The sequence below is a fragment of the Diadema antillarum genome, unplaced genomic scaffold (genome assembly GCF_040938485.1).
Source record: "Diadema antillarum isolate AM-2024a unplaced genomic scaffold, OU_Dant_1.0 seq00001571_RagTag, whole genome shotgun sequence".
Classification (NCBI taxonomy): Eukaryota; Metazoa; Echinodermata; class Echinoidea; order Diadematoida; family Diadematidae; genus Diadema; species Diadema antillarum.
In genome coordinates, this window is record NW_027272291.1 from 1 (window position 1) to 15916 (window position 15916).

Below are 15916 nucleotides of genomic sequence, written 5' to 3' on the forward strand. Positions count from 1 at the left end.
CCGTGTGGCCTGCTGAATTTACATAATACTCCCCAAGTTTGACAATCATAGGATCATTTCTCGCAATCAGTGTTAACCTATCACTTTGCATTCCCAGAAACACTACCTTCAGTTTTTCTGAAACTGTTCCGTTTACTGGCATCAGAGCAGCTCCTGACCTTTGATGATTTTCACGCTTTTTTGCTCTTCTTTTACACTTCTTTGCATGCCTGTACAATGCTGCCTTCTTGTATAGGCCTTTGCATCCTGAGCAGAAATTGTATGTATTCAGGTTATCCTTTGTCCCAAATTTTGGCCTTTTGTGGACCACCAATGGGCCTTCTTCTGACCCTCCTAATACCCGAGAGTTATGCTCATAGTCTCCACATTTTCTTAATTTAGCAATGAGGCTTCTCCGCTCTTTGCTTCCTATCTGCAGCGCACTGATACTACCCACCTCCGCTTCCTCACAGTGTTTTTTAAACCAGTGCTCTACTACCTTTTTGTATCCCTTATTACAGAATATGCAATAGTGTACTTTGTCCCAGACTCTCTCGCCCGTTTTCGCTCTAGCTCTTGAAGATCCGATCCAACGTACATTGTCTCTCTGGAAAGCATCTTGTCCACTTGACTCCTTGTCCAGTCCTTGCACACTTTCTCCATGAGGGTCACGAGTCTCATTTCTAGATTTTGACATACCTGGCGGTTCATCATCAGACTCTGTACAATCAGATGAGCTGTCTGGTAACCATTCACTGCCAGATGTCTCGTTAGCTGATGAGCTGTCATTACCCAACGTCCTTTTCATGTTCTGAAATTAAGGACAACAGAAAACACAATGCACAATTATACTGGAAAAATTTGATTATAATGTAGTCAACTGAACTCCGTCCGCCTTTTCACCCATTCAATTATTATTTTAACACAGGATGACAAATATAACCTTTCATTCAAAGAGAAAGGAAAGTAAAGTGATATTTATTAGCCCTTTAGCACTCAAACTGCCCGAAACCGCCTCTCAGGTTACTCCTCAAACCGCCCGTCCATTTTTAGCGCGCTTTAGTATCCGTAATACGCACCGTACAGGGCTGCAATTGTGTTTGTTTGGTCAATGGGATTTCTGCCGTGAACATCCATAATAAAAAGTTGATGCTTCCTGTGGACCATCTTCATGAAATTTCCATTCAAACACAGTGATGCACAGCAGCGGGCAAACAAAGCCGCGCTAGTTGATCTTGCTGCATGTAAATATATAGGCCAAAACTCGTCGCTATCGAAATGACTACGCTGCAAGAAAAAAAACCAATATTATCTTTAGGAGAGCTCGTGAATCGGTATTTCAAGATGATTTTCAATGTCAATTCCGATTACTGGGATGTAAGTACCACTTTTAGCAATTTCATAGTATTTTCAGCACAAAATTAGGAAAATTCCCCATTTTCTATTCTCCAAAATAAACATAACTTGCGATTGACGAAAATCAACTCCTAAAGCATTATTTCATTTTTGCGGACCAAGGTCTATAATACCGTGTTTTGGCACACCGCTGTGAGGAGTAAGCTGACGCGTTTCACGGAGGCTCTGAGTGCTAACGGGTTAACAATTAGGTTTACTTTATTGGCAAAGTACACAAAACACTAGAACTTACATTGGTCATCTCTAGGTCAAGTCCATGCATACTTTCTTGTCTCTTCTCTCTAGATTTTGACAGACCTGGTAGATCGTCATCAGAATTCGTGGAATCAAATGAGCTTTCTGGTACACATCCGCTGCAAGATGTCTCGTTAGCCGATCCATCATCATTAAACGCCTTTTTGAACTGCTGGAATAAAAAGAACCAATAAAAACGCTATTTAACATTCATTAATTTAACTAACAGTTCAAATTATATAAATACAGTCAACTCCGCGTAAGTCGAAGTCCACGGGAATGAGTTAAACGCGTTGACTTAGGCGATACTTGACTTACGCGGAGTTTATATTTCAACACATGGGATGCCCTAGCTGCAGCGCATGTTGCTTTGATGTCGTTCGCTTGCTAGAAGTGAGATTGTAGTGCTGAAAAAAGAAAGGGAGAGAGGCAAACAGAAGGGGCGAATAAGGAACTGTGAAGAGAGAGGGGAAATAAGAACTAACGCAACAGAGATGAGAGATGAGCGTTGGGAGTGCGACGGCTAGTCTAAATTTGCTGGAATGTGCTGCTTCAGTCGTCTGTGCTAACGTTTAACCGGGCTGAACAAAGATGGAATGTGCTACAACTGGTGGCGCGTGCTTGACAACATGTTGTGGTTTATTCTACTTACGTGACGTGTATCTAATGGTTTTTATTGCAACTGTTCCGGGAAATTTGTTCGACTTAGGCGATAATTCGACGTACAGAATTCGAGTTATGCGAAGTTTTAACACACGTGTGTCTATGGGGGAAAATCAGGACTTTCTACAATCATCGACTCAGGCGATTATTCGAGTTATGCGACTTTGACTTACGTGGAGTTGACTGTAATACACAAAGGTGCTTTTTGTTTGTCTTCTGTAAAAAAGAGCTGCCCACATGAATGCCAGCGCAGCTAATAGTAAAAGGATCATATGAGGATGGAATTAACATCATGGTCGTGCCAGTACAACTTACTATTACTACCTGTACAACTATCAATTGGACTAACTGTGACATCAAGCATCGGATGCTATGATAAAATTCTCATCATTCTCATTATGCTAGAGCTCTTGATTAATCATATGCTTTAATGATTTGGGATTAATGTTAATCTTGGTTACAATTTGGGGATTAAAGAAGATATTGTGGATTCTTTTGCACACACACAAAAAGGCTGAACGAGAGCCCCAGGGAGGTTGGCCTCTCCTACGAATGGATCTGCATTCCTAACAAACCTCTGATGCACCAAGGGGGAAAATATCCCTTCCAAAATATAGGATGATTTACATCAAGGTGTGGTAGCTACCAATTCAGCCTACAAATTTAAACGTACAAAAATATATTCCCATTTGACTACATCTCATTCCTATGATAGCCAAGTATGTACAAGAGATGCATGCTCTTACACACACAGTTATTTGAGGAGATTGATAGCCAAGTATGTACAAGAGATGCATGCTCTTACACACACAGTTATTTGAGGAGATTGATAGCCAAAAATGTACAAGAGATGCATGCTCTTACACACACAGTTATTTGAGGAGATTGATAGCCAAGTATGTACAAGAGATGCATGCTCTTACACACACAGTTATTTGAGGAGATTGATAGCCAAGTATATACAAGAGATGCGTGCTCCTACACACACAGTTATTTGAGGAGATTGATAGCCAAGTATGTACAAGAGATGCATGATGCTCTTACACACACAGTTATTTGAGGAGACTGATAGCCAAGTATGTACAAGAGATGCATGCTCTTACACACACAGTTATTTGAGGAGACTGATAGCCAAGTATGAACAATGGATGCATGCTCTTACACAGAAAGTTATTTGAGGAGATTGATAGCCGAGTATGAACAATGGATGCATGCTCTTACACAGTCACACAGTTATGTAAAGAGATTGTTAGCCTTGCAAGTATGTAAAATGGAAGCATGTCCTTACACACACCATTATACCAAACATGTTTTATCAAATTTCTAAGCATCCATTGGAGAACTGTCAGTTGCTCTCTATTATTTTTTTTGTTCATGCATCCATGCTGTTTTTTGTAAACAATTAGTATGATCAGGAATGATCAGTTTATCTACTTATGACCCTCACCTGCACAATTACCTAAAAACTGCAGCATTTGTCTCAGGCTCCGGCAATGCACGAACCGCGACCAGCCATAAGAAGAGAACCACTTGACTGGCGTGCCGTGCTATCCTGAGTGTACCCGTATAGTTGCACAACTGATTACCATAAAAGAAGCAGCGGAGACGACTCCTCCACCGCCTGTGCGCTGGGCGCATAACATTTCCCATGGAAGACTTAAATTGCCTGCGACTCACGTCCTAAAACCGCGAGGTGGGATGGCAGATCTCATAAAGCGGGGCTTGACAAAGCCCGAGGGGAAGTCACCATTGCCAGCAACATCCGCTTGGAAGGAGAACCCTGCCCTAAATTCTTTGTTGCAGGAGGGGCAAAAACCCATGCAAGCGGGGGGAGCTGCCTGCAACGGACCAGACGGAGGAAGCTGGAGAGCACCACGGAAAGCGCCAAGCGCAGGCGATGGACGAGTGTGAGAATAAGTACCAAGGGCACTCAAGTACACGGGCAGGTGGACTGGCGCCGTAGGAGGGGATGGTACCAATGTTTGAATGGCCCGCTGGGTCCCAGCCTGAATAGAGCGTGATATCTCACCCAGCCGAACAATCGAACGCCAAGCGCACACGAACAGGCCGACGCTGCGAGAGATGACTAGCGCCCAAGAGCGCAAAAGACAAAGTGAGGTTTAGGCAGCAGTTGTGCAGTGTATACGGATACACTCAGGGTAGCATGGCATGCCAGTCGAGTGGTTCTATTCTTATTCAAATTTCTTCTCTCTTTTCTGTGTTGGCTGGTTGCGGTTTGTGCATTGCCGGAGCCTAAGACAATGCAGTTTTTTAGGCAAGTTTACTGGTGGGGGTCACGTACGTGGTATATAAACCATTCACAAACAGACAAAAATAATTATTACCTCCTGTGAGACCTTCATCTTCATGAGCTCTGCTTGTGCTTCACGAGCCTCTCTCTGGGCCTGTTCTAACTGATGCTCAAGGTCCCTTTGAGTTTCCATCATCTTTAGTTTGTACCTCTCCAGCTGTCAATGGAATCAAACAGTACTTATAATATTATAATAGTAATACAACATAATGTTTTAGTGGGAACACAGGTATTTTGGAGAAGAGAGTTAATTAAGGTGCAGTGGCCATGGAGGTTATTCTGTCATTCACATTGACTGGCATGCTACATGAACACATTGAATGCTCAAGTACATGTACTTTGACAACTTGCAATGTGTTTGATCCAAGTCGCAGTGTACGGCGTCCTCGTGTCAACTAGCCTCATGCTTTTTATAAAATTTGCCCCAATGCTTTGAATCCAGTTTCAAAACACTACTTGTTGCTCTAGTCAGCAAACCTCAGGCAAGTTTAGTTGAAATCAAGCCAGGAGTTTTTAAGAAATCAAAACATGTACATATATGGAACAATGGTGGACCCCCCCCCCCCCCCCTTTTCATGGTACCCCTCAAAGAGGCCTACAGGATGTCTCCGGGGACTCCTAAATACAACTCTTATCATTCATTTTAAAAGGTATCTTCCCACAATATTACTTGGGTCTAGCACTTCTGGACCTGGAAGAAGATTTTTGAAAATCATTTAGTAACTGGCATAGGCGGCTATGCCTCTGATCCTTGGGGGGGGGGGGGCAGTGTAGCTCATTTGATCAAACTTGTGACCTCTTTCCCTACGATAATTCCTGACAAGTTTGGTGAAAATCCAGCCAGGGATTTTTAAGAAGTAAAAAAGTGTAAAAAGTTTAAAGACTGACAGACGACACCCGACAAACGACAGATGACGGGCGAAAAACAATTGCATAAGGTACGTTGCGGTCACTTCAGGATGCAAATCACATGGTATAGCACAATGATCCATAGCAACTATTCATCAATAAAAATGCTTGCAGATATGCCGGGCAAATACAGCGTTCAGCACCAATAATAGTTGTTGGGTGCCACTGTCCAACAACAGGTCATTTTTGTCCCATAGTTACCGCAACGTCCCTAAGCTCACCTTGAGCTTTTAATTAGCTCAGGAGAGCTAACAAAACTGAAAACATTCATGTACTATGGAATTGTACAGTTTATAGGGAGAATATTGTACATTGCAATGACCTTAAATTTAACACAAAAAATCATTATTTCACACTGAAACAAACAATGAAACACACCAGGAATTAAAAGATTAAAATGAAGAGAAACACTCTACTGGATCATTAGCCTGTATATATATAGGTTTCAAGACTGTTCATATGAACTGTTTACATGAACAAGTATTGGAATCACCTTTCCAAGTTTGACTATGCAAACTTAATCTGGATTGTCGATGCATGAAATGTTAAAATTACTAAATCCCAGTTTAAAAGGTTATTAAATTGAAATTGCTGAACCAGACTCAATATAAGTTCTAACTATTGTAAAAAAGGACAGTCAGTATTGGCAGCACAACCTTGAAGTGTGACTATGCAAACTTTAACCTGGATTGTTGACGATGCTGCTTTTTGCTGCCATCTATGGGCTATAATATGTCATTTGATTAGCCTTCATGCATCATTATCTGCTAATTTACCATGGAACAGTGGTATGTATGGGTGTCAGAAGGTGCAAGTTTTCATCATTTTCAGAAAGGCACTGTTAAAAATAAAAAAAAAACTGACTCAATGGTACCATGATCTTCTATTACTCTTTGGATTTTAATCTTTTTAATCTTCAAATCTATGAACTCAATCTAGACTAAGGTGTGTTACAAAAACATTGTTTATAGGAAATATATGTGCATACATGCGCTGGCAATTAACAATATAATATACAAATCAAATTTTAGAATGGCACAGTACAGCAGGAATTCATGCATGTTTTGCTGCCTGTGTTATGTGTGAAATAACATGATCAGAATTTCAGAACAATGTAGGCCTACTAAAACATGAACAAATCACACTGTCATATTTAGGTGATAAAAACAGAAGGAATGAATGTCCTCTGATTTTGCGACCAATGCTAATTTTTGCATGAGCCATAACATTTCGCTGACATTTGACATATATACATACTCTGTAATCAAGCTTAAGCTTTTTTAATACCATGTACCTTTGTATGAAATCAGATTAACATCTGTCAAACACTACTTAACTCTTAACGTGCCATGGTCGCCGAACGGCGACCTTAGTGCTGACGTGCCATGGTCGCCGATCGGCGACAAAGAAGAGCGCGAAAAACATTGATTATTTAAGTTCTTATGGTACCATAATGTGTTACACCAAGAAACTGACAATGATATGTACTGGTAGCTGACTAGCATAGCCATCGTTTTCACCAAAAATATGAGTATGCTTACATTGGAAAATTTTGAGTAAATACGTGATTTTTCGGCTAGATGTATTTTTTTCGCGTCGGGAAAATCCGCAGCGAGCGCACCCTCTGCGAGATGTGTATAGATCAAAAGTCTCATTGGTAAACCACGCGTGTGTATGCTATTTAATCTGCGTGTATTGCCTATGCGGTTCCAGTTGTATTGTTCCGCTTGGATGCTGTCCGGCGGGAAGCTGCTTTGATTTTGTCCCTCAAAGACGGTAAGCTTGCGTTCGTCGGTCAAGTCTTTCATCCTTTTATTTTGGTGAACTTCACTAATCGTCCCCACGCTAGCATACAAAAGAAGAAGACGCTTTTGTTCTTGTCTTATGCACGTGTGCAGTGAACGGAAAGTAGACCTGTAAACTATGCCGCTTGGTACCACACGTAGTTCGTAGTTTGTTTTGGCGTGATTACCTTCTCCTAGTTCGAAGCGAAATGAAATTCAAAGTAGAAATCTAGTGTTTCGGAATTTCAGACAAAATATAGATCGCAAAAGATGAACATTATTTTGCTTAGTTCAGTTTAAAAATTGTAGGCAGCGTTCGCAAAGAGCGAATAGAGCTGTTGTTTTGAGCGACGACATGCAAATAGTACAAATACTAATCAACACTGGTTTTGACCCAAAACCGATTTTTTTTTTTCTCAAACTTACGAAAGTGACTGGAACTGTAATTTTAGCGCAAACTGGCTGTATTGGTTTTACTCCACCGATATGAAAGTACATTATAGAGCCTGATTTTCTATATGTATGTGACGATGTGCACGTGAAAATCAGTCAAACTATGTTGTTTTCCATGTACTGGTTTTTGTTTTTGTGCTTGCGTCCACGGTTGCATTTTTTTTTCTTTGAGGGTTTCTCTTCAATTGGTCTTCATACTGTACCTCTTTCGGCATGCCTTCTCTCTTATTATGTTGCTTCTTCTTTTCTCTATACATTTTGAAGAAAACTAGTTTTCACGCATTGAGCGTATCTCCGTATCCGTAAAATTTGTCATTGTCCTGCCGTATTTTGGAGGATGTTTTGGTTCTTGTAGCTTTCCGGCTATAAATAGCGTGTAAATAACGTTGGCTATGGGAACAGTAAATGTCTCTAACTACGTACTCTCGAATTAGCGACCAGAATCGTTGCGAACGTCAAGAATATTTATCTTATTTCTTTTGGCCAAAAACAAAAACAAAATCAAAACAAACAAAAAAGAACCATCGACAGTCGATTGGTGTATTATAGAAATTGTTTACTCAACCACGCAAAATGATCAATAATTATTTATCATTTCATGATAACAAAAATCGAAGCTGTATCGTTTATCGCCAAGCAATGATGCAGACACAATCCCTACAGCACAGTCTCGATAAAGTAGAACAGAATTCGATCAGTAATTCGTAGACAGCCAATATCAAATTCGCAAACGGGTTTTCTTTTTTGATTTTGATTTCAACTGTTTAGGAAGCTCGAAACCTATAATTTGATAGGTTTCCAAACATTCATTGCTCAGTGAGACACAGAATTAAAGTATATTTACGCATTTATGTTATTTGTTGAGCTTTGCTTATCGTTTATCCTACCTCTTATAGAAACGTGTTATTTTCCCCGAGTCGCAGGTGAAGAGGAAAATGTTCAAACTCAAGCAAATCCATCAAAGTTATTATTACGTAGGACTTTAGATAAGAGAGAGAGGGAGAGAGAGAGAGAGAGAGGATGCAAAGTAACATCAAACTATTTGTTAGCATGCAGATTTTGAAAACTTCAAACTCAGATCCCGCTGTTCAGTCCTTGGAGTAAAACAGTGTTGGAGATCACACAAAAAAAGAAAGAAAGAAATGTCGGATGATGCTGCTTCATGAAAACTGTGTCACAACGCAATGAAGGTACGAATTCAAGTACGGAACTAACATCCATCGGCTATTATAAACCAATGAAGGAACTTCAACAGTAGAGTGATCGATGTTATGATTTCCATGAACGTTCAAAATAATTCTGATGGTTACAAATCGCTCGGTATGAAACCTATATTGGCAGGCGCTATAGAGATTTCTGACGCCATGTGAAAGTATGGAATGTGCCGTTGAATAATGTCATATTCAGATAATCAAATGTTTCACGGCGAATGAGACTAAAGACAATCAAAGACAGCAAACATTGAAAAAGCATACCAGCAATGTAAAACGTGATTTTATACTTGTCGGCACCTACAGTTTTGTCTTCTTGTCACCAATTTTGCTATGCAGATCAGGCCTACTGTCAGGGGGCTTTTGATTCTTTTTAAGTGTTATTTGTACCGTAATGATTTTGTTGAATGTAATTGCATTGTTCGCTCCTTCATCATGATATGTGTAAAGCTGCCTTTCCTTTCACTGTTTATCTGTGTCATGTTTTAGTGTCTTGTCTCAATTCGTTGTTATTTTCGCTGTTCTGATCGGGCTTTTGGAAATTTCAAATCTGACTGAATTCATTCGTTTGCAAGATTCAATTACTTCACAACTCTGGCCGCATAGTTCACAAGTACAGCGCTATTGAACTTTACTATTTCAAAGTGAGATGATCGTTTCGAGAATGAGAGGGCTCCTCCCAACGTAGCGCTATTTTACCGAATCATGAAATGAATGGTGAGCTTTTCAGTTGCACGCACATGGCTTCAAACACCAGCGCTGGGCTTACAAGCACGTGGTGTGCTGCTCCGAGCGACTGACCTCGTGGTGCTGAGATTGAACTGGTTTTCTAGCCAAACCCACTTTACTTTGATTTCTCTGGATTGGCAATAAACACAAAAGTGGTATACTACCGTGAATTAACTTTGTTATAATATTTTGGTAATGTTGTGATCGGATGGACAGTGGCTGGCAATAGGTTGATCGGATCAACATTCTTGATTGATACAGCGTTAGACAAATAAAAACCGGAAGGCGTGTGCACTTTTATCGGTCAGATCACGGCAGCATCTTCGCTTTCGATCAGGAGTCATGTTCATCCTTCAAGCTGCCCCTAGCAACCGCTAGTGTGTATTGTACTCAATCAGTACTCGGATGATCTCCGCCGTTACCAAGGAATTGCGCGCGCACAAATCCTCGCTGACAAAGGCCTGCCGATTTCAATAGAGTGCGCCCGCCCGTAGTCCGCATAGACAAAAGAAGGATTAGAGGGTGCTTCCTTCTCAAGTGGACAAAAGACACTTTCCAGGGCCAGGGACAATTAGTTTAGTTTCAAATACAGGATCTGGGACTAAAGGACTCAGATTTGGGAATGAATTACTGAGGCAGAAAGAGAAATTGCTAAGACAAAATAAACCGCTTGTATCTTTGGAATCATACAATTCTAGAAGACAATTTTGCTATCATTTGAAACGGGAGATGTAGCTCTAAAACTTTCTCACAGAGTCAAGGGAGCGTTCTATTGAAGAAAAACCACGACTGACTCTTTCTTTTCATACTACACAAAAAATTCCAATAATTTTTTGATGATATTATTCATTTCTGCAATATTTCAAGTTCAGATAGATATTACGGAAAACTGACTACATGGCACGAAAGAACAATCATTTCTTGATATTTGTTGTGTAGAACTCAATTCAAAACAGTCGATAGTTTGAAAGATATGGCAGTTTTAAATTACATTGTCAGTCCAGTTTCGATACATTCTGGCCTTAAGTAAAAACCTCTGGCACGTTAGGGGTTTTGGGCCTGGCACATTAAGAGTTAAGTTATCAATCAGATACGAACTTTGACATTTTGTCAGACACAGATGGACCACCAGACAGACAGTGGACAGACCATGTTTCAGACAGACAAGGCAATAGCCATATTGTGCCTCACCCGCTTGCCCAGGTCCCATGTTGCATCTATAACCTAAGATTGTTTAATCTCAAATGACCTTTGACCGTACCATGTGACCTCTAACACAAGTATAATATGAAGGTCCCCGAGGTGCATCTACCTATGTTTGGATGCTATTGGATTAACAGTTGCCAAGTTATGTCCTAGCTAAGCAAGTCTTGCTGGTATAAACTTTAGCATTGTGACGGACAGACGAATGACGGACAGATGACAAATGAATGCCATTTAGATCCCTTAGTCTCACCTCCAACTACGGTGGGCGAGACAAAAAAAGGAGTCTCTTTCTGAGTTCTGTTCAGGCAAGACAAAGATGCAATAATTTCTATGTTTCATTCTCAAAAATGAAATGATTGGCAATTGTCTCGCAAATACATGGAAGCAAAAAATTTCCACAACATCTAATTACTTTTCTCGCCAAACCAAACAACACTTACTTCCTCTTGCTGCTGCTGCTGCTGCTGCTGCTCCTGCTCCTGATGCAGCTGCTGCTGCTGCTCCTGATGAAGCTGCTGCTGCTCCTGCTCCTGATGCAGCTGCTGCTGCTGCTCCTGATAAAGCTGCTGCTGCTCCTGCTCCTGATGCAGCTGCTGCTGCTCCTGCTCCTGATGCAGCTGCTGCTGCTCCTGCTCCTGATGAAGCTGCTGCTGCTGCTGCTCCTGATAAAGCTGCTGCTGCTCCTGCTCCTGATGCAGCTGCTGCTGCTCCTGATGAAGCTGCTGCTGCTCCTGCTCCTGATGCAGCTGCTGCTGCTGCTCCTGATGAAGCTGCTGCTGCTCCTGCTCCTGATGCAGCTGCTGCTGCTCCTGATGAAGCTGCTGCTGCTGCTGCTCCTGATGCAGCTGCTGCTGCTGCTCCTGCTCCTGATGCAGCTGCTGCTGCTCCTGATGAAGCTGCTGCTGCTGCTCCTGCTCCTGATGCAGCTGCTGCTGCTGCTGGTCTGAAGGGGGTTGTGGTTGGTTGGCTGTGCTGAGTATTGGTCCTGATTGCAACAATAAGATAATGCGATTTGTATCACACAAAATGGTCTCATGATTGTAGAACAATGATGTAAAACAATGTGAGCTGTAATACCAGTTAAAGGGTACATGGAATATGCAGATATTTGGAAAGGGAAATCTTTGAAGTGTTTTGTATCTCAGTTAGTGGATAGAACTGCATATTAAGAGCTCCCAGATAAAATTTCTTGAACATCACAGTAGTGCCATTTCTTATCAAGCTACTTTTATTATTTGTTAATTTTATCATTTATTACTTTTATCTACTGAGGAGATTGATAGCCAAGTATGTACAATGGATGCATGCTCTTACACACACAGTTATTTGAGGAGATTGATAGCCAAGTATGTACAAGAGATGCAAGCTCTTACACACACAGTTATTTGAGGAGACTGATAACCAAGTATGTACAAGAGATGCATGCTCTTACACACACAGTTATTTGAGGAGATTGATAGCCAAGTATGTACAATGGATGCATGCTCTTACACACACAGTTATTTGAGGAGACTGATAGCCAAGTATGTACAAGAGATGCATGCTCTTACACACACAGTTATTTGAGGAGATTGATAGCCAAGTATGTACAAGAGATGCATGCTCTTACACACACAGTTATTTGAGGAGATTGATAGCCAAGTATGTACAAGAGATGCATGCTCTTACACACACAGTTATTTGAGGAGATTGATAGCCAAGTATGTACAATGGATGCATGCTCTTACACACACAGTTATTTGAGGAGATTGATAGCCAAGTGTGTACAAGAGATGCATGCTCTTACACACACAGTTATTTGAGGAGATTGATAGCCAAGTATGTACAAGAGATGCATGCTCTTACACACACAGTTATTTGAGGAGATTGATAGCCAAGTGTGTACAAGAGATGCATGCTCTTACACACACAGTTATTTGAGGAGATTGATAGCCAAGTGTGTACAAGAGATGCATGCTCTTACACACACAGTTATTTGAGGAGATTGATAGCCAAGTATGTACAAGAGATGCATGCTCTTACACACACAGTTATTTGAGGAGATTGATAGCCAAGTATGTACAAGAGATGCAAGCTCTTACACACACAGTTATTTGAGGAGATTGATAGCCAAGTATGTACAAGAGATGCATGCTCTTACACACACAGTTATTTGAGGAGATTGATAGCCAAGTATGTACAAGAGATGCAAGCTCTTACACACACAGTTATTTGAGGAGATTGATAGCCAAGTATGTACAAGAGATGCATGCTCTTACACACACAGGTATTTGAGGAGATTGATAGCCAAGTATGTACAAGAGATGCATGCTCTTACACACACAGTTATTTGAGGAGACTGATAGCCAAGTATGTACAAGAGATGCATGCTCTTACACACACAGTTATTTGAGGAGATTGATAGCCAAGTATGTACAAGAAATGCATGCTCTTACACACACAGTTATTTGAGGAGATTGATAGCCAAGTATGTACAAGAGATGCAAGCTCTTACACACACAGTTATTTGAGGAGATTGATAGCCAAGTATGTACAAGAGATGCATGCTCTTACACACACAGTTATTTGAGGAGATTGATAGCCAAGTATGTACAAGAGATGCATGCTCTTACACACACAGTTATTTGAGGAGATTGATAGCCAAGTATGTACAAGAGATGCATGCTCTTATGCACTTGTCAATGTAATGACTCACCCCACTACCCCCGGACATGGGTGCGTCATTTCCTCGTTTGGTCCGTCAAATTTGTGACCCAGGTGTTCGTCATTTTACCAGCTTTGTCCGTCAAATTTTTGACCGAGGGGTGCGTCAAAATCCCATCATTGTCGGTCAAAATTTTGACCGAGGGGTGCGTCATGGTACGTCACTTGGCTATGGAAAATAACACGCATTTTTGCACGCTACCGGTCCCGGATACACGTACCGCGAGTGAAATTACAGTGAGCGCTTTCCCGCGGCAAGTGAAAATCAAAGTCGGGAAGCGTTTTGGAATAAGAGGAAAAAATGCTTGCCAGAATCTGGCAAGCAAAGAATTTAAAAGCCACCCTTTCTCCTTACATTTTCCCTCCAACAAACCCATGAAATCATGCATACTCAATCTCAAACCAGGGACTGTTCAGCGATGTAACAACTTAGTTCAATCTTTCCTGTCGAAACGGCAGCAGAAGCACTGCTTTCCGCATGCCATTTTCTGCTCGCGGGATAGCCCGACCAGCTGGCCAGACGCGCGCGCGACGCTGTTAGCTGTGCGAATCTCTACGTACCGCGACTTGGCTGTAGTTACGCAGTACTCGAGCGGGAATATGAATGCCGTGGCGTGGTGTGTACCTACCTGCGCTGCAGCAGTATGCATCCACCGCACTAGCAATGGCCGCGCACACATAACGCATTCTGCACACATGTGATTGTCATGTATGGATTGCATGCACAGAATACATACTACTGTACGGAACATCGTAGCAGCAGCGTGATGTACGGTGAATGACAATACGGTGCTTACATGGTAAGGGAAACTTGCCGAAACTTTTACAAATTATGTGTACGAACCAAAAGAAAATGAAATTGCTTGAATAAAACGTATGCAAAAATCGTTTCAGTATTTACGGGGGTGCGTCAAATGTACCGAGGATGTCCGTCAAAAAAGTGACCGAGGTGTGCGTCACTTTCAACGTGTTGTCCGTCAAAAAAGTGACTGTGGTGTTCGTCACTTGCAGCGTTATGTCCGTCCAAAAAGTGACTGTGGTGTCCGTCAAAAACCCCGTGTGGTCAGTCAAAAAATGACCATGACGCACCCATGTCCGGGGGTAGTGGGGTGCGTCATTACATTGACAAGTGCATTACACACACAGTTATTTGAGGAGATTGATAGCCAAGTATGTACAAGAAATGCATGCTCTTACACACACAGTTATTTGAGGAGATTGATAGCCAAGTATGTACAAGAGATGCAAGCTCTTACACACACAGTTATTTGAGGAGATTGATAGCCAAGTATGTACAAGAGATGCATGCTCTTACACACACAGTTATTTGAGGAGATTGATAGCCAAGTATGTACAAGAGATGCATGCTCTTACACACACAGTTATTTGAGGAGACTGATAGCCAAGTATGTACAAGAGATGCATGCTCTTACACACACAGTTATTTGAGGAGACTGATAGCCAAGTATGTACAAGAGATGCATGCTCTTACACACACAGTTATTTGAGGAGATTGATAGCCAAGTATGTACAAGAGATGCATGCTCTTACACACACAGTTATTTGAGGAGATTGATAGCCAAGTGTGTACAATGGATGCATGCTCTTACACACACAGTGATAGCCAAGACAAAAATGATAGCCAAGTATGGAGAAATGGAAGTATGCTTTTACATACAGGGAAGCCTAAGTAGGAATGACAAGTTGTGTCTAAGTGGATAGGACTGCATACCACATATCATTAGGTCCCAGATAAAAATTCTTGGAGAGTAGTGCATTGGGCAATTTAGGAACTGTATTGTCTGTCCTTTGAAGAAGGGTGTAAATTCCATTATTGTCCCTACCCCATAGTTTGTCATGCTGCTGCTTTTATGTTAATAGGTAAAAATAGTTCTGATTTCACTACTACACACTATGCAAAAAATACAGCAGTTTGTTGACCCTTGACCTCTGACTATTGACCATGGTTACTGTGTAATATTGTCACACTACCCATTGAAACCCTATACAAACACTATGCACAAAATAAGGCATTTTGAGGACTGGTACATGTAATTACCTTCAACACCAGGGCTGCACCTTCTACAGTGAAATGATGAAACCTGTGAAAAATTAAACACACATACTTTGTTACATTATCTATTGAAAGTGATTAAAGCTCACAAAATTATGTAGAAATTCATCCAAAGCATACCTGTTACCATATCTTGGAATATAATAACACAATATACTTCAACGAATATCTTGAATATGAAGACAAAGTTATATTAGGGAGTCAAAGCAAAATTACTCCAAAATAATAAGTTTTTGCACCATAT

At 41.2% G+C, this 15916-nt stretch overlaps 1 protein-coding gene across 1 annotated transcript; it reads right to left on the bottom strand.

The window, feature by feature from the left end:
• Window positions 1–22: 22 nt before the first annotated feature.
• On the bottom strand, window positions 23–15457 carry LOC139710813 (uncharacterized; the record flags this gene model as incomplete). The annotated part of the gene is made up of 5 exons (XM_071622724.1): window positions 15443–15457; window positions 11336–11524; window positions 4638–4760; window positions 1628–1801; window positions 23–790 (listed from the first exon to the last, which is right to left on the bottom strand). Coding segments are annotated over exons 1-5 (1269 nt in total), but the record flags the coding sequence as incomplete, so codon positions are not given.
• Between the last annotated feature and the right edge of the window lie 459 nt (window positions 15458–15916).